The sequence below is a fragment of the Odocoileus virginianus genome, chromosome 23 (genome assembly GCF_023699985.2).
Source record: "Odocoileus virginianus isolate 20LAN1187 ecotype Illinois chromosome 23, Ovbor_1.2, whole genome shotgun sequence".
In the NCBI taxonomy this organism is placed as follows: Eukaryota; Metazoa; Chordata; class Mammalia; order Artiodactyla; family Cervidae; genus Odocoileus; species Odocoileus virginianus.
In genome coordinates this window covers 45,168,853-45,188,410 of record NC_069696.1, presented here as the reverse complement: position 1 = coordinate 45,188,410, position 19,558 = coordinate 45,168,853, and the positions used below count along the sequence as shown (strand labels likewise).

The window sequence follows — 19,558 nt, the reverse complement described above, 5'->3', positions numbered from 1 at the left end:
CTCCTTAACCAGAGAAGCCACGGCAATGAGAAGCCCAAGCACCCCAGCGAAGAGTAGCCCCCATTCACCGCAACCAGAGAAAGCCTGTGTGCAGCATCAAAGACACAGCACAGCCCAAAATAAATTCATTAATAAAAGAATAAGTCTACGTGCCTCAACTAGGACCCGGCACAGCCAAATAAATAAAAATATTAAAAAAAGAGTAAGTCTGACAAAAGATGTGCAAGGAGTTTATGAAAACTCTGAAGTTTAGAAAGAAAATTTTACACTTGCTGAAAGACTTTGAGGAAAACCCAAATGAACGATAGTGTTAGGAAGACTCAATACCTATAGAAGAGAGATCTATTCCCGCCAAATTGATTTAGTGCCATCTCAATTAGAATTCCAACAGGGTTTCCCTGGAAATCCACAAACTGACTAAAATGTATTTGGAAAATCAAAGGGTCAAAAATAAAAATACCCCTGAGGAGAAAACAGGTATGGGGCTTGTCTAACAAGACAGCAACACTTAAAATTTTATTGTAATTAAGACTGGAGTTTTTGGCATAGAGATGCATGTCTGACTCTTTGTGACCCAAAGGACCGCAGCCCTTCAGGCTCCTCTGTCCATGGAATTCTCCAGGCAAGAATATTGGAGTGCGGTGCCATTTTCTTCTGCAGGGGGATCATCCCATCCCAACCCAGGGATGGAACCTGGGTCTCTTGTTTTGCAGGCATATTCTTTACCATCTGAGCCATGAGGGAAATATATGAACTAACATTGTTGTTTAGTCAGTGAGTCGTGTCCAACTCTTTACTACCCAATGGACTGCAGCACTCCAGGCTTCCCTGTCCTCCACTATCTCCTGGAGTTTGCTCAAACTCATGTCCACTGAGTCAATGATGCCACCAACCATCTTGTCCTCTGCCACCCTCTTCTTTTACCTTCAATCTTTCCCAGCATCAGGGTCGTTTCCAGTGAGTTGGCTCTTCCAATCAGGTGGCCAAAGTATTGGAGCTTCAGCTTCAGCATTAGTTCTTCCAATGAATATTCATGATTGATTTCCTTTAGAATTGACTGGTTTGATTTCCTTGCAACCCAAGTGATTCTCAAGAATCTTCTCCAGCTCCACAATTTGAAGGCATTAATTCTTCAGCGCTCAGTCTTTTTTATGGTCCAATTCTCACATCCATACATGACTAATGGAAAAATCATAGCTTTTTCTATGTGGACCTTTGTTGGCAAAGTGATGTCTCTGCTTTTTAGTACACTTTCTGGGTTTGTCATAGCTTCCCTTGCAAGAAGCAAGAGTATTAACATATTAGGAATCTTTTTGACAGATACACATAGGAATCTGACAAATTACTAACAGAAATAACAGAGTTATTACCATAGATTTTCTATTGTAAGAAACATATTTTAAACATATATTAAGAAACTAGTTCATCAAGACTTTAGCACTACTATCTATACTATGTTTCTGTATGAAATAAACCTGTAGTTAAGTTTAAGTTGTGGGTAGCAGAGTTAAGTGAAAGGATTGCTAGGTGCCTGTGGGTAGGCACATTCTGAGGGCAATTGTTTTAAAGTTCTTTGAAGCTGTCAAAATAGCATGATACTGTCCATATAAAATATTGCCCCTTCTAGTTCCAAGCTTATCTTTCAGAAAGTACTGTTAAGAGTGATGAAAAGTAGAAAGAAGGATATTTAATTTTTCAAAATGATTATTTGCCTTCAATAGCCTATGCCTAAGAAATACAGAAAAATCTGTTGTAATAAATAACTTTTAGATAGCACATTTCAGTTAATAGTTAATGTGCTTTAGATTTAGTCTCTGACTTGTAATTCTCTAATAAAATTTGAAGTTCTAGGCATGGAATTTGATTTAAGATATGCAAGCTCAAGACAGGCAATCCCTGTGATTTCTTTTAAAATTAGGTTATAAAGATTCAAAACAGCAAGCATTTCTATAACATGTAGTTGTCATTGCTCTATACTTCTTACATGTATGAACTAAATTAGTCCTCATAACAATCCTATGAGGATTTTCCTACTATTACTCCCACTTTATAAATGAGGAAATTGAGGCAGAGCTTAAATTACTTGGCCCCAAACCCCATGGCTAGTAGGTGGCAGAGCTATGATTCAGACCTACACAGTTTGACTGCAGAAACTGTGCTTTTAATTATTAAATGAAACTGCCTCTCGCACTGATTTAATAGATTAGTGAATATGCAGATTCAAATTGCTCTGACCTTTAATTTCAATGTATCATAATGAGCTACTAGTGGATTAATTACAGTGATTAGCACAAACATGAAGAATATAGCACAGTCAAATTCATGATCACACAGAAGTAAAAGGAAAAAGTTTGCTAACCATTCAGCACTGATATTTCCTGTTATTTTCAAAATTTTTCTCTTTTCCCTTTCTAAAACGCCCGCTAAAAAAAAAAAAAAAAAGCCCGCTAAGACTGCAAGTACCACAGGGATGGGATCCACCTTTCTGGTCTGTTTTTCCATAACAATCTCTACATCTAGCATGGTGCCTGGTACCTAGTGGGTCCTCAAATATTTGACCAACTGCAGATTCAGGAGCCTCAAGGAATGTTCCTCAAGAGGCTGTTTACTTGCTTTGCTATTTTTGGTTTTTTTTAAGATTACAGAAGACCTTCACAAATTCTTATTGCTAAAGATTAAAAAACATGTAGGTAGACACAATAAAAATTGAAAATTCACTTTCTAAGCACCAATACCGGAGAAGGCAATGGCACCCCACTCCAGTACTCTTGCCTGGAAAATCCCATGGATGGAGGAGCCTGGTAGGCTGCAGTCCATGGGGTCATGAAGAGTCGGACATGACTGAGCAACTTCACTTTCACTTTTCACTTTCATGCATTGGAGAAGAAAATGGCAACCCACTCCAGCGTTCTTGCCTGGAGAATCCCAGGGACAGCGGAGCCTGGTGGACTGCCATCTATGGGGTCGCACAGAGTCGGACATGACTGAAGTGATTTAGCAGCAGCAGCAAGCACCAATACATACTCTTTTCCAGCTGACCACTGTCCTGTGTAGTGACTTCTCTTTATATGCATTTAATGCACATATGCCAGTACAGGTTTACATGAAAACACAAATGTAACCAGAAACACACATTTTCCTGCAACTACCTCCTGTTACTTTCTCATGTCTCTATAAATATACTCCATGTCTTTAAACAGTTATCTAGTATTTCACAGCACAGACATATTCAACTTTGTATAATTACTCCCCAGGGATGGACATGCACAGGGTTTTTTTTACTAGTATCTACTGAAAACCATGCAGCAATGAACACTGTTGTGCAAATACATGTGGACATGTAGCATTACTGAGTAACGCAGATTCCTGCTCACTGAAAAGCCCGTTAGCAGGTAGGCACAGGTAGCTCCTTGGACAGCAAGGAGATCAAACCAGTCAATCTTAAGGAAAATAAACACTGAATACTGGTTGGAAAGACTGATGCTGAAGCTGAAACTCTCCTATTTTGGTCTTCTGATGCCAAGAGCTGACTCACTGGATCAGTCCCTGAAGCAGGGAAAGACCGAGGGCAGAAGAAGAGGGCTCAGAGAATGAGATGGCTGGATGGCCTCACTGATGCAACGGACATGATGAACATGGGCAACCTTCAGCAGATGGTGAGGGCCAGAGAGGCCTGGAGGGTTGCAGTCCATGGGGTCTCAAAGAGTTGGACATGACCGCGCAACTGGACACAACAGATAGCCACTTCAACTGCGCTTCTTCCCCTCTGGCTTTGTAAGAAGAGGTATGAATAGAGTCGGGGCCTCCCAGGCGGCTCAGTGGTCAAAGGATCCACCTGCCAATGCAGGAGATGCCGGTTCATTCCCTGGGTCAGGAAGATCCCCTGGTGGGCTATGGTCCATAGGGTCGAACAGAGTCGGACATGACTGAGCACGAAGCTCAGGTGAAGAGAGCTGATGAGTGCAAGACAAGCAGAGTAGTAAAATTCCTCACTTAAATGGGTTCCTAAAGTAACTCCTCTTGCACACCGTTTTTGGTTTTTCCCTTCAAGAACAACCCGCATAGGGAGTGCAGAACAAGAGCGGCAAGAGCTCGAACGTTGGCGACCGGGAAGTCGTTGGCTAAACGAGCTTCTGGTATCAAGTGCCTGGGATGGCGATGTCCTAGTGACCACGCCTTCCCATTAAGCTCTCACCCCATCAATTTTGCCCTCTTTAGGCTAGAGCGAGGAAGCAACTCTTCTAGTACTAAAAAGTTCCTGGAGACCGCAGGGCTAAACTGAAGGTATAGAGATGTGGCGTGAGAAATGAACTGATGGTTGCGACGCCCAAGTAGGAAGCCGGGGACCTCTAAAGGACCGCCGCCACGGCTGTGGCGGCCTCCGCCGGCCCCCGCGGAGGACTCGGTTTCCCAGCGGCCCCCGCGGCCCGCAGGGGCGTTTAGCCCAGCCGGCCCTCGCGAGCGGGGGCGGGGCCGAATCCGGAAGTCACGTGCTGCTACAGCCGCCGGGGTGAGGCCGCCGTCTTAGCTAAGGCTGGTTTGGGCTGTGACTGTGGGAGGCGCCGGGGTGATGGCGGTGGAGACTCTGTCCCCGGACTGGGAGTTCGACCGCGTAGACGATGGCTCACAGAGTAAGGGAGCGGCAGGGCGCGGGCTGCGGGTGAACGCTCATCGGCCCGCCGCTGTCCGGGCAGCGCTCCTGCGGGAGGGCTTTGCGATGCGGTGGGCGCGCAGCTTTCTGTGCCTTGTGGTGTGAGAGGGACGCGCTCGCGAGCCTAACTTTCGGGGTCGGGAGCCCCAGGGATGGTGGGTGAGGCAGGCCGGACCAGGGCTTGGCGTATGGGGCTGTGACTGTCCTGCGGAGCGCGCCGTGGCCCGGGGGGCGCGGCGTGTCCACTTGGAGCAGCCGGGGCCCCGGGCGGGGCGCCCCCGGGGAGGTCCGCATCCTGGGGAGCGGGGGCGGCCTGGTCCCTGGTCTCCTGGGACTTTCGCCAGATCCTTCGAGCGTGCAGTTTTAGGCGAGGTTGAGGTCCAGGTTCCTGTTTCGGTTTCCTGTTTTTCTTCTTTTTCCTCCCAAACCAACTTTGGGAAGTTTTGAGTGTTTTTGCCTTCATATTCTTAGAACTGTAGAAGGTAGTGAAAAAGAACTCACGCGTGAAAAATAAACACGTGAATGTCAATTTATTACCTTCCATGTCTTTTATTTATGTTTAGTGGTATTTTTCAAAAGTGATGCCCTGTGGTTTCCAGCGCACCTAGAAAGGTTTTGGAAATTAACAGCATATCTCCTGCAGATTTTACTTCATAAAATTGGATTGTCTCAATTTAAATTAGAAGTCCAACCCCCAAAACCTAACAAATTCAGTTCCACGTAGCAAAATTTAGAGGACAAGCTATTTCATTGAAACTACTTAAAATGAATACAAATTGGAAATCTGTGTCTTATCTTTGGTAACATGAATCTGTATAGGTGATTTAAATAAGAGATATTAGGCCTTAACTGCTTTGTGAATTTGTTTATGTAGTTTTCTCAAAAGGTGTAGTTTTTTAAAATTACGTGTAAATTTTGCTTAATTTTTACAGAGACAGACACATTAGATGTAACTAGGTTTTATTAGCCTGTCAAAAGGGTGAGTTTAATTCAGGAGGGTTAGCAGTTTCTCACAAAACTTTCCATAAGTTACTAGCTCTTACACAGCATGAAGAAACAATCCTGGTGGTAGTGACAGGATCTTTCAACTTGTTTGTGGAGAAGAGGTCTGTCTTCCTTAAAAGTGAACTGCACCTTGTCATGTATGAACTTTTATGGATAGAGATTCCTTACTCTGTATCTGTGGAAAATTTGATAAAAAAAGGAATTCAGTCTCTTGGAAGTGATAAGCATGTTAATAGGTTTTTGGAATTTAATTCTTGAAGAATCACTGTAGAGTTCTTATTTCAGATCTTATTTTAACTTTTACCAACTTAAAAACTTACCAGCAAGGAACTTTAATGTTATTACAGGTTTTCTCTTGCCTGCTACTTTAATTTCCAAACAGACTAAATGAATAGTTCATTGGCATGTTTTTGTAGCGTTGTCATTAAGAAGTCATTTGCTGGTTAAATGCAGCTTTGGTCATTTCCCTTGTAACTGAAAATTAGATACTTGGGATTTTGAGAGTCTTACACAGTTTTTAAAATTTAAGCTGTAAGGAAGGGAAGAGCTCTCTTCTCTGGGCCTGGTTTTCATTAATTTTTGGAATATGAATCATTTATATTGTTTTTCAGAATTGCCTAAATTAACGCTATAATGAAGCAGGAACCTTAATTACATGGATCCACCTGATTCCAAGCATTAAGTTAATTAAATGAATCCACCTGATTCCAAACATTAGTTGCAAAATAGAGGAGAATGTGAAGCTAGGTCTTCAGTGAATTAGAACATACTTATAGTTGCTTTGCATTGCCAATTTGAGGAGAGGGAAGTTTTACTTTTTTAAGAAGTCTGCGATTGAATAAAGTAATTCACATCAGTAAGAGAATCTGAGTTGGAGTTGCATTTGCTCCCTTTGGAGTAAGTAATGAGATAATGTCTGGTGCTGAGTCACTTCAGTCCTGTCCCACTCTTTGTGACCCTATGGACTGTAGCCCGCCAGGCTCCTCTATCCATGGGATTCTCCAGGCAAGAATACTGGAGTGGGTTGCTATGCCCTCCTCCAGGGGATCTTTCAAACCCAACATCTCTTTGATCTCCTGCATTGACAAGCAATTTCTTTACCACTAATTTTGATGAGTAGGGAAACTTTTTTGTCCAGTTTATTCCAGTGACTTCTAGAATCCTGTCTTAATGTGTAAAGTCTGTAAATATCAACACAATGTTCTGTACTCAGTGTCCTTTACTGGCTTTTCCAATTCTATTATGATAATTAAAACAGTATATCTTGGGGCATTATAAATATAAAATTAGCAATATAAATGGGGCATTACAGAAATAATATGATGAAGCAGATCTAAAATCATTTCAAAAACAATATTTAGGTGTATTTTTAGGCATAGCTTACTGTGTAATTAAGCATTACAGTTAGAAATTTTGCTTCTGTGACAGCTCAGATTTTTGCACCTAAATCAGCTTTTTTGCACAAAATAGTTGTTTAAAATTAAAATATAGAATTAGGACATTGAGTTGTCTAAGGCATTTTCAGATTGTTTAGATTATAGGGTAAATGGAATAGTGACTTTTTCATAGTACTTTAAAGTTATGGTTTTAAGATGATTTCTTAAAGTACCATCTACTGTATGTACAATTATTGTTCTACTTGGAAAAGATAGAAAGTTCAGTTACTGTTTAACTTTAGAACTTTATTTTCAAGAAGTCCAGACATTCCAAGGTGATACATTAACAATGCTTAGTATCTACTTTTCTGTGACTTTTGAGAATATTTGAAGTAAATGTCTTGTAATTCATTACTTCTCACAAACTTTTCAAATTTATATTTAGAAATTCATGCTGAAGTCCAGCTTAAGAATTATGGGAAATTTCTTGAGGAGTATACCTCTCAATTGAGAAGAATTGAGGATGCACTGGATGACTCAATTGGAGATGTTTGGGATTTCAATCTTGATCCTATAGCATTAAAGGTTGGAATTTGTTTATTTTTAATTTATGTATACATTTTCAGAATATATATGCCTTGAAAATAGTGTTCAAAAATGCGGTGTATATATTTTTTGGGATCTAGAAAGCTAAAAAAAAGCTTGGAGAAACATAGTTAATTTCCTTTTCTCTAAGCCATGCATGTGTTTTTTTTTAAAGAATGACCAACTCGAGTCTTTGAGCTGACTTTAGTCTTTCATTATCAAGAAAATGAAGAGGGTTGGAATAGCATATTCAGGCTTTGTTTTCTTATTGAGACTATTTTACATACAGAAAAGTGCGTAGATTTAAAATATACCGTTCAGTGAATTTTACCAAACACCTATCCCCTTGTAACTCATATCCCAGTCAAGATAAAGAATATTTCCATGATTTTTCAAAAGGTCCTTTATACTATTTAGGGGCTCTTAATATGGGAGTTTTTTTAAAATTATATAAAATAAACTACTCTTCTATTTTGAGGTTGTTCTATTTTGTTTCATCTTTGAAACTGTAGCCTCTTACTACTTAATTAGTAACATTTTTGAGCATTTATTATGTACTAGACATAAATGTGCTAGACATATATGTCCTAATGCACTAGTGTTGACTTTTAATAGCAGCTTTCCTGAGATGTAATTTATGTATCATACAATTTTTTTGGTTTATAGTGTATCCATAGACTTGTGCCACAGTCGATTTTAGAACATTTTCACCGCTCCAGAAAGAAACCCTGTACCTGTTAGCAGTCCCCATCTGCTGTGGGCCGAGTGCTGAGTATAGGGTCTCACACAGCTTTCAGTAAAATAGAGCTAGTCTCAATTGTGTATTTAGAATTTTAATGATTTTTTTTTAAATTAAAGAGGAATTTATTTTCCTTTGTTTCTATAGCTTTTGCCTTATGAACAGTCTTCCCTTTTGGAACTCATCAAGACTGAAAACAAGGTACAGATTCCTAAACCTAAAAATCTTTTTTAAAAATTCTTTAATTATCTTCTATAATTCTTTCCTTTTGTATTTTTCCTCATGAAACTAGGTCCTAAACAAAGTCATCACTGTTTATGCTGCACTTTGTTGTGAAATCAAGAAATTAAAATATGAGGTAATTATTTGTACTCTTTAAGAGATTAAAAACATGATTTAAAACCAAATATGAAAAAAGCAAATATGTGTTTATATGTGTAAGTGTGCACAAATATTTCATGAATATTGGATAAGCTATGTATTTATTTTAGCAATACTAATGAGACCATTCACTAAGTACTATTTACCAAACACCATGCTAACCCTCTTAACAGTAATAACCACTCAGAGAGGTACGTGAGGAATGGATGAGAAAATTGAAGCTTAAAGAGGGTGTCACTCATCTAACATTTTATTGGTAGTAGCGGTTTGAGTCTGGGCCTGCATTCCTTCTGTATTACTTGTCATATACACTGGGTCTTCTGGATATAACTGATTTTTTAAAAAAGGTTTGAATTTTTAATGTTTTGTGTTTCCTCACCCATGAGCCTTTGAAACTGGTAGATGGTAAATTTCATCTTTTCTTCTTTACATTTTTTTTGTTTTGTTTTGTGTTTTACGTTTTTGATACTACATGGTTGCTTTCTTTCATGAACTTATGAGAGGAGGTTGGACAGTTAAGAGTGGTCAGATAAAGGCTAAAGAAATTGAGTATCAGTAATATCTTTGTTATTCTAAAGATAAATTGAATTTACGTATATTATAAGCAGTTTTTGAAGTTAAGTAAATTTGTATGTTTGATGTAGTTATCTGTGTATTATTAAATAGGAATAATGAAGAGAGCCTAGGAATTAAAAAAAAAAATAGTAACCTTTAAAATTATTTTAATTTTTTTAAACAGGCTGAAACTAAATTTTACAATGGTCTCTTGTTTTATGGAGAAGGAGGTAAGTTTTAAAATTTCATATTGTATGGAATATTACTCAGCCATTAAAAAGAATTCATTTGAATCAGTTCTAATGAGATGGGTGAAACTGGAGCCCATTATACAGAGCGAAGTAAGCCAGAAAGATAAAGACCATTACAGTATACTAACACATATATATGGAATTTAGAAAGATGGTAACGATAACCCTATATGCAAAACAGAAAAAGAGACTCAGATGTATAGAACAGACTTGTGGACTCTGTGGGAGAAGGCGAGGGTGGGATGTTTCAAGAGAACAGCATCGAAACATGTATATCTAGGGTGAAACAGGTCACCAGCCCAGGTTGGATGCATGAGACAAGTGCTCGGGCCTGGTGCACTGGGAAGACCCAGAGGGATTGGGTGGAGAGGGAGGTGGGAGGGGGGACCGGGATGGGGAATACATGTAAATCCATGGCTAATTCATTTCAATGTATGACAAAAACCACTGCAATGTTGTAAAGTAATTAGCCTCCAACTAATAAAAATAAATGGAAAAAAAAAATTAAAAATAAATAATTAAAATATTAAAAAAAAATTTCATATTGTAATGTTGTGGTGCCTTTTTTGAGATTGAAATAAACAAAGTTAACTGACAGTTCTAGGACTGTTATGATCATGTAAAGTGTTAATCTGAGCAGTGAACAGTCACATTTTTTGTTGGTTTATGTTTTTGTTTAGTAAACAGATGAAAACCTCAGTAAATAAGTGGCAGCAAATTCTGTATAAAATTGATTCGTGAATATTTTTATAAGTGATAAAGCACAATAGCTGGATGAGGATTTTCCTTGAATTCATTAAATAGTGGAACAGATGGTTGCTTTTAATTGTGTGATTAATGATTGTTTCATTTTTCTCTTTAGTGTAAAATTCTATTTTTCATACTATGCACATTAGAAGATGTCCTAATGAATAAAAATTATTTTCCTTTTTTGATGTTGATTTACTTTAAGATAAAAACTTGAAATATTCATGTTGCCTTTTAAAGCTACAGATTCCAGCATGGTGGAAGGTGATTGTCAAATTCAAATGGGGAGATTTATTTCATTCTTACAGGTAAGTGGTTTTTACTTTTTATTGATTTTTTTTTTTTTTTCCCTCCCAAAAAAGTTTGAGTAAATCATGTAATCAGAAAAGAGTCCTGAAATGTCAAATGCTAAGAAATTGTACTCTGAGGGTAAGGCACTTCGTTGGCATTGGATTATATTTAAGGAGATTGTAATCCTTGAAAGATTTTCATAGCATTTTTAGTGACATAGCTATCAAAATAAGTTTCTTTGTATACTTTCATTTATGGACAGTTTATCACCATGCCTCTTAAAACAATTTTAAACTTTGTACCCGGTAGGAAAAGATCATTTATGTTAGAAAAAGTGGTTAATGGAGCTCATTAAGCTATTACATGGACAAGGATGAAGTTTTAAAAGCAGCAGCATATGATGCTTTTAACCATATGTTTCAATTTAGATATACTTTTCATTACTGTAAAGTTTTATTTTACAGTGTAAAGTTATTCTAGGTCTTTTGGTTTATCAAAAGAATGAAATTAGTTCTGTTTCTCCCCTCCCTATTGTAAAAGCAGTGCTTATATGACAAAAGCAAAAACTGGAAATGAGGAAATGGTAGCCATAATCCCACTTACTTTGACTGTTGGATGTAAGATTTGATACATTTCATTGGATCAAGCATGCTGATATGTCCAAATCCTTTATATCTTTACTGCTTTGTTTTGGTCTTCTCACCTAATTGGGAGCATTTTGTTGCAGTTGTCCTTTATGATGATATGTGTCAGTCAGGGTTCAATCCAAAAGCAGGTATCACACAGGACATTTCAAAAGGGGAGATTTACAAGAGCTTCCATTTGGTCCAGCAGTACCATTCTTGGGCATATATTCTGAAAAGATGAAAACTCTTAATTTGAAAAGTTAACGTGCACCCCAATAATACAACAGTTTATAGTATCGGAGACATGGACGCAACCTAAGCGCCTGTCGACAGATGAATGGATAGAGAAGATGTGGTGTATACATACACAGTGGAATATTACTCAGCCACAGAGAAGTAATGTCATTTGTAGCAACGCGGCTGGACCTAGAGGTTATCATACCACAAGTGGAGGTAGAGAAAGACAAATGTATCGCTTATGTGTGGGATCTAAAAATAATACAAGTAACGTGTTTACAAAACGGAAACAGACTCACAGAGAAAACAAGCTATGGTCACCATAGGGAAAAGGTGGGGAGAGGGATAAATTAGGAGTATGGGATTAACAGGTACACACTACTGTATGCAAAATAGGTAAACAGCAGTGATTCACCACATAGCACAGGGAACTGTACTCAATTTTTTTTTATTGACCTATAATGGAAACTCATCTGAGAAAAAATTACAGTTGAATCACTTTGCTGTACACCTGAAACTGTATTTACAATACAATATTGTAAATAACTGTATTCAATTAAAGAAAAAAGGAATTGATATTAAATCTAGAGAATTGGTTACATAAGAATTGGAGGGCTGAAAGAAAAAGCAGGTAAGCCAGAGGACGCATCCCCTCTACATCTAGGGTAAAAGAGGAGAAAGGTTCAGGTTGTTAGACTCAGAGCTAGGAGGAGGAGCTCCAGGGGACTAGTAGTATTATCACAGCTCTGAGGAGTCAGTGCAGCCTGGCTGTGCTGGTAGAGTTTAAGATTGAATATTGCTTCTGTAGTGCTGAGGGGCAGGTTGTCATTGCTGGGTTGAACTGCTCCTGCCTGGATTATGTTGATAAAAACAGCAAGAAATAGAAAGGATGTCCCTTTCCTGCCTTTTAAGTCTCCTTTTAGTGCCACCTGTTGACAGAACTTAACAGGAAGCCTGCTGGGCTGGGATCTGAGAAATGTTGATTTGCAGGGTTGACGTGAAGGTGTCAGTTTCTCCATCTGGTTTTGTCAAATCTTGCATTTCTTATTTTGAGGACATTTTATTTGGTGCTTATGAGTTTAGAATTGTTAATAATTCCCAGTAAATTGAATTGTTTATTGTGTGATGACCTTCTTAAACTGTGATAATAATTATGTATATAATATATAATTACATATATATTAATTAGCTATACTGATGCTAATAAAAATCTATTTGATATTACTATCACTGCCCCAGCTCTACTTTAGTTAGCATTTTCTTTTTTTTTAATTCTTTTTTATTCTTTCAACCTTTCAGTGTCATTATGTTTCAGTTGTGTTTCTCTAAAACTGGGTCTGTTTGGATTTTGCTTTTTCATATGATCTGAAAATTTCTGTTTTAATTGGTTCTTTTTCTGTCTTTTATAGATAGTCTTTTATGTATCAGAACTCGTTTCTGCCTTTTGCTTTGTGCTGTTTGTCCTGTATTTTCTAGTCTTTGCTTTTATTAGATTTATAGAAGTTTAATAAGATATATAACTGGAGCTGTTTAAATAAAATTGAAATGCATTCTTTTCACTTTTAAAAATTTGAATTGTGGATCTCACAGCTGCATGTAATTTCATTTTATACAGTCGACAAATGTTCTGGGAGCCTGGCATATGTTAGAAACTGTCACTGCTGCTTGGGATACAGCAGTGCACAAAACCGACAAATTCTGCCCAAAGAGGGCTTATTTTTAGAACAGCCATAAATTTAATTAAATTCTAAATACTTTAGGATAGGTGTGAGTTAACTAATGACAAACACACTCCTGGGATAATCTGTATTTCACTTAATGTGTACCAAGCCTGTTAATAGGTAGGGTTAAAGGTTATAAACATTTGAAGTTATTTCAGAGTGATTTCTGAAGACCCTTTCCCTTCCCTTTCTAAACTGGCAGCTTTTGAGCTTCGTTCATTCAGATGTCCATTTAATAGGCAGAAATTGAAAATCAGTTGAAGATTAGCCACCATACTGGGCAGTGGCTATTCAAAGAAGGAGTAAGACAGTCTCTGTCACTTAGGAATTATATGAGCAGACTTAAATACTTAAATAAGACTTAAATAAGCAAGACTTAAAATACAGGAATGAATGAAATGCTATGGAGGCAAAGAGGTAGAAATGACTGGGAGGTAAATGAAGAACTGATTGCTTGAAGGATGCTTGCAGTTGTCTTACTGCAGATTAACTGGAGATTTTTACTGGAAAACACTATTGTTTATGTTTAGCATTGTTAACATAAAACTCAGTCAGAAATGATGACATTTACTCAACTTGTAACATATACTCAACTTGTCATTTCAGGAACTGTCTTGTTTTGTTACGAGGTGCTATGAAGTGGTGATGAATGTAGTCCATCAGTTGGCTGCCCTGTATATCAGTAACAAGTAATGGATTTTTAAAATCATTTTGCATTTTTGATAGAGATGCAGGGAATGTTTTTTCTTAAACTAGCTAAATATCTAAAAGTTTTTTGTGTGTTTACTCACTTATTCACTCATTCCTTCATTCACTTATTCAGCTTTCTTTGAACACTCATGATGTTTTAAAACACTCCTTGTTGTGTGTAATGCAGAGGTTAGTAAGACAGTTTATACCCTGGTGCAGGAACCCATTATCTGTCTGAATGAGAATGTTGACAGGATAATCTTAAATTTAATTGTAGAGAAAAGGGCTAATATAGAATGTACTGAGTTCTCTTATTGCTTTCGAAGTGAAGTTTTCTTGGCTCATTAGAATTATGTAACACCTAAACTATTGAATCTTAGGGAGAGGGGACTAGATAATCTATATTAGATAATCTATACTATATAATCTATACTTCTAATCTTCCAAGTTTGGATATCATTGCCCTAAATCAAGAAAAATGATCAAATTGTCTTAGTTAGTATTCCTAACCACCACAGAGTAATATCTGGCATTTGATTAAAACTTTATACTTAATTTTTCCCACTCAATTACAATCTTAATCACTTTGTTTAGATGTATGATTAGGGGTTCTCAGTTGTGAGAAGAGAGATAACTGAGGCCCAAAGGAAGGATTTGCCAGGATTCCATAGCCATTTCAGTCTGGTCCTTTGGGTCACCAGTCCATTCACTGTTCCTCCTCTGCCATGCTGCGTCTTAACTCTCTTTATAAAATGGAAGAGTGTGTTGTTTCTCAGCCTCGTGTTTTTCTGCTCTGTCAGATATTTATTTTATGTTCTGTGTTCTCACTAAAGTTCTTCTCGTGGCAGAAGGGAATGAGAGCATAGCTACCCCAACCCCTATAGAACCTGGTGTGTGATTCAAAGAGACCCTTCTTTACCACACCCCGGTCCTAGAAAGATGAAAGTTATTTGAATTTTGTGTTTAATTTTTAAAGTATTCTATCTTGCTGAATATTTACATGTGCTTTAGTATATAAGTATTAATTTATTTATTGTTGAGTAGGTTGACTCTCTGGGAAGTAAAATTGAATTATCCTGGGGCTTTGACTTTGGTATAATCCCATTTATATGCATTGTTTTCTCAGTAGGAATGAAAACTCTAGAAATAAATCCAACTGAAGAGAGGACTAGTTTCCAAATGCCAGTTTGGGTAGGATAGTAAAGATTCTAGTTGAAAATTGAGAAATTCTAATAGTTTAGAAATAAATGAATATCAGTTTTGTTATTTCTCTGCTTCATCCCAAGCTAGATGGGCCACATATTGACGTATACCGAGTTGGGTATAGGTGCGGAGAGTAACATTAGTTCTCTTCTTGGGAGTGGACTATGATAGTAAACTTGTGTTGCATAAATTTTAGTGACTGAAGCCTAAATAAAAGTAAATACATTTTTAAATTCCAAGAGATGTTTTCCTTAAAATAAACATGAACTGTGACCAAAAAATGAGGTTTTCTTTTAAACTTGGATGTTATTATATTACAGGATTGCACCCAAAATTATAGAAACAACTGGAGTTCATTTTCAGGTAAAAGTAATTTAACTTGTAAAACAATAATTTTAGTATATTTTACTTTGGCATTTATATGATTGGGGAGCACTACACTTACTGCAAGGCTCTTAGAGGATTTCTTTCTTTCTTTTGCATTTGCTCTCTCATCTGTGAACTTGATGAGGTGTTATTGACCCACTGTCAGTGTAACTCTTCCTAGTACTGGCCCAGTGCAGACTCTCCAAGTCAGTGGTCCCCAACCTTTTTGGCACTAGGGGCCCACTTTTTTGGAAGACAGTTTTCCACAGAACACAGGAGTGGGGGAAGGGGGGTGAAGAGATGGTTTTGGGATGATCCAAGCACATTACATTTACTGTGCACTTGATTATTATTAAATCAGCTCCGTCTCCGATCATCAGGCATTAGATCCTGAAGGTTGGGGACCCCTGCTCTAAGTGGTCTGAGAGAATCTACAGTATCGTGATTAAGGATGAAATTTGGGTGAAGGGTTTTCCAATTTTAGGCTGACTGTTCCATCTTGAGCATTAGTAGTTTCATCTGTAGCTTAACTTACCCACTGCTTTAAGTTAGTAATTATCCCAAGTGTGTTTAACTTTAAAATCCACATGAAAAAAAAAAAATAAAATCCACATGAAGCTTAACTTCTAACTAGTGATTAAATGGTAATCATTAAAGGTTTTTTGACAGACTATGTATGAGCACTTGGGAGAGCTGCTAACAGTTTTGCTAACTCTGGATGAAATTATTGATAATCACATCACGTTAAAAGACCACTGGACTATGTACAAAAGGTGAGCAACCAAAATGCTTAAAATACTCTCTTTGTACAGTTAATGTATTCCTAAAAAGTAAATAGTGCAGATCCTTTAAGAGACCTGAAGATATATATTTAGAAGGATCTTATTTCAGATATTCTTTGAAGACAGTAACCATTCTTTTAATTGCAGATGGACTTTTTGAGAGTATGATATACTTGTATAAAGCATCTTAATTCTTAAAGTATAGTGAATGTTAATTTGACTATTTTAGGACCCAGGTTTATTTTTCTTGTTCTATACAAGTAACAGTTATTTATTCTCAGTTTGGTTTTGTTTTGTTTTATACTCCAAACTTTTTAAAGTGAAGGCATTTTATTCAGTCTATTAAGTATTCACTTTTATCTAGAGAATACCAGGTATCTGAATTGAAGATGATATAAAAAGGTATGTGATTAGAAATTTAAATATATTAGGATTATTTTTGTTCAAATTTTCAAATGTATCAAGCCAAATAAATAATGACAAATATAGAACTTTGATTTTGGGGGATATTTTTAATATAAGAATTTATTGGCAAGTTGAAGGTCTTTCTCCTACTTTTCTACAAGGTTACTGAAATCTGTCCATCACAATCCTTCGAAGTTTGGAATTCAGGAGGAAAAGCTAAAGCCTTTTGAAAAGTTCTTGCTGAAACTAGAAGGGCAGTTACTTGATGGAATGATATTTCAGGTAAGAGCTGTATCAGACTGTAGTAAATGAGCTTCTGTTAGTAGACCCAGCTCAGAATTATAGTGGGGCACTTTTATAACACATTGTTGTGACTGTATTTTTCTCTAAAAGTGCTTAAGCTTGAAACATTGATTATGTTGTAAGATATAATTATGTCAGTATCTAGTAGCTAACGAAATTAATAGTATACTGGTTGTACTTGGGATAAAGTTTTTTTTTAATTATGTAAAGGGATAGAACTGTTGGAGGATTAGTATATAAACAGTTGTGTCAGTGTTTTTTTGTTGTTAATCTCTAGATTTTAGGTTTGTGAAACAGCCTCTTAAAAGTCTGTTTTATTTCTTCCTACCCAGGGAATATAATTTGGATCTATACAATTCAGGTAGCTTCTAACTGCATGTGGCTATTTAAATTTGAATTAAAATAAATCACCATCTGCCATACTAGCAGCATTTCAAATGCCTAATAGCCACATGTATTATAGTTGTCACACTTGTGTGTGCTCGGTCGTGTCAGACTCTTTGCAACCCCATGGACTATAGCCCTCCAGGCTCCTGTATCCATGGAATCCAGGCAAGAATACTGGAGTGGGTTGCTGTTTCCTTCTCCAGGGGATCTTCCCGACTCAGGGATCAAACTCAGAACTGCTGCATTGGCAGGCAGATACTTTGTTACTGAACCACAGGGAAGCCCTCACACTGTAAACTTAACATATGTTACATACTGGTGGTATCTCAGTAAAACGGGGGGAAAAGTCAGCTGTGGCTAACAGTCATACCAGTCAGCACATATATAAAACATTTCCATCATCATAGGAAGTTTTGTGAGATGACACTGCTTTGGTAGTGTTCACCAGAAGTTGCATTACAGTACACCCTTGAACAGCATGGGTTTGAACTGCATGGGTCCACTTGTATATGGATAGTTTTCAGTAGTAAACGCTCCAGTATTACATAGTCCATGGTTGGTTGACTCCCAAGTGTGGAGAGGAACTGTGGATACAGAGGGCTAGTAATAAGTTATATGTGATCTAACCCCCACTTGTTCAAGGGTCAAATGTATATTCCATTTAAAATCTGTTTCAAGGTTACCTTTAATTTACATTTTAGATGGTCACAATTTTTACAGAATGATCACAGCTCTTGTTTATACCAATTTAACTACTAATCCATTAATTTTAGAAGAATTTTTTTGTTGATTCTTTTTCTAGGAGCCATTTCTACACATGATGTAATAAAGTGATAGGAGAGTAATTGTAACCAGAAAAAATAGTCTCTTCTTAAAAGTGTAAATTAAAATAATAAAACATGCTTTCCCATGCTTCATCAGATATACCTTTTGTACATCACCAAGCACCACTGTGTCCCTTCATGTAGGATTATAGATTTTCAGTTCAGTTTTATTACTTTCACATAACTGGTGTTCAAATATATAAGTATATATACATTTCCCATTCAGAAAGATTTAGATATTGGATTAGATTAAAAACTTGAGCCTCAGTGTTAGTAAAATTAAAAACGATGAATGTAGGATTTTATCATTCTATATTGTTTCATAGCATATTAAGTCATAATAACTTATGAGAGTCTAAATTTCTCTAAATGTTTTCTTTACAGGCCTGTATAGAACAGCAGTTTGATTCTCTCAATGGAGGAGTATCTGTGTCAAAAAATAGCACTTTTGCTGAAGAATTTGCACATAGTATTCGCTCAATTTTTGCAAATGTAGAAGCCAGACTTGGTAATGTAAAATGCATTTTTTGGTTTTTGTTTGTAAGGTTTTCATTTCCTTTAAAGCAGAACTTTAAGTCCACTCTTGTTTTTCTCTCATGATGTTGTTTTATAAGGCGAACCTTCTGAAATTGATCAGAGAGACAAGTATGTGGGAGTTTGTGGACTCTTTGTATTGCACTTTCAAATTTTTCGAACTGTTGATAAAAAGTTTTACAAGTCTTTATTGGACATTTGTAAGAAGGTAAGAATTTGTAACTTCTGTTTTTTTCAATTTGAATAGATGGAAAAGATTTTGGATAAAACTAGATATTTTAAAAATGTGTTTTATTCCTGCTTACAAAAAATGATAATTTTGTAATAATAGTTACAAAACTAATAGCATAATATTCATTTAAAAAACTAAGCTATCCAGAAATGAGTAACATTGTACATGAAAATACCCCGTAATTCCACATCATATAAATACAGATTAGTAGGAGCTTTTCTGGATCTTTCCCTATGCATGAACTTCCTATAACTATTAATACTTTTTTCTCTTCTCTTTCTTTTCCTTCTTTTTGTCATTCATTCCCATTACTGAAGTAGGAAAAATATGAAATAATTTTTTTTTCTGTCTTTGCTGTTTCCATGGTGTGGCACCTGATTTCAAAGTTGAAAATTTAAATAATGTGTAGAATCAAGTATAGTGACCATGAGAACCGAGCCATCTTGGATATGTATTTTGCATTTTTTCACTAATATAAAATGAAAGTAAAGGTCGTAACAATTCAAGTTTCTGTTCAATTTTTACATATTTTTGTTCATCTGAAAATCCATGAGTGTGTTTAAGTGTGTGTGCACATGCATGTGTATGTTGTTTAATATTTAGGCAGAATAAAATTAATGTCATGCTCCACACCAGATACAGGAGTGCCTTGCCATGAAGTTTGTGC

The 19,558-nt window shown here is 36.8% G+C and overlaps 1 protein-coding gene across 1 annotated transcript in view; it reads left to right on the top strand.

The window, feature by feature from the left end:
- Nucleotides 1-4,492: 4,492 nt before the first annotated feature.
- Nucleotides 4,493-19,558, top strand: part of WASHC4 (WASH complex subunit 4) — a 53,715-nt gene continuing 38,649 nt past the window's right edge. The window contains exons 1-12 of the mRNA XM_070454017.1: nt 4,493-4,631; nt 7,478-7,617; nt 8,504-8,557; nt 8,649-8,714; nt 9,477-9,522; nt 10,531-10,598; nt 13,772-13,854; nt 15,379-15,421; nt 16,094-16,197; nt 16,773-16,893; nt 18,510-18,633; nt 18,740-18,867. Coding sequence (XP_070310118.1) covers nt 4,571-4,631; nt 7,478-7,617; nt 8,504-8,557; nt 8,649-8,714; nt 9,477-9,522; nt 10,531-10,598; nt 13,772-13,854; nt 15,379-15,421; nt 16,094-16,197; nt 16,773-16,893; nt 18,510-18,633; nt 18,740-18,867 — 1,038 coding nt within the window. The 5' untranslated portion in view covers nt 4,493-4,570. The remainder of the gene's footprint in view (nt 4,632-7,477; nt 7,618-8,503; nt 8,558-8,648; nt 8,715-9,476; nt 9,523-10,530; nt 10,599-13,771; nt 13,855-15,378; nt 15,422-16,093; nt 16,198-16,772; nt 16,894-18,509; nt 18,634-18,739; nt 18,868-19,558) is intronic.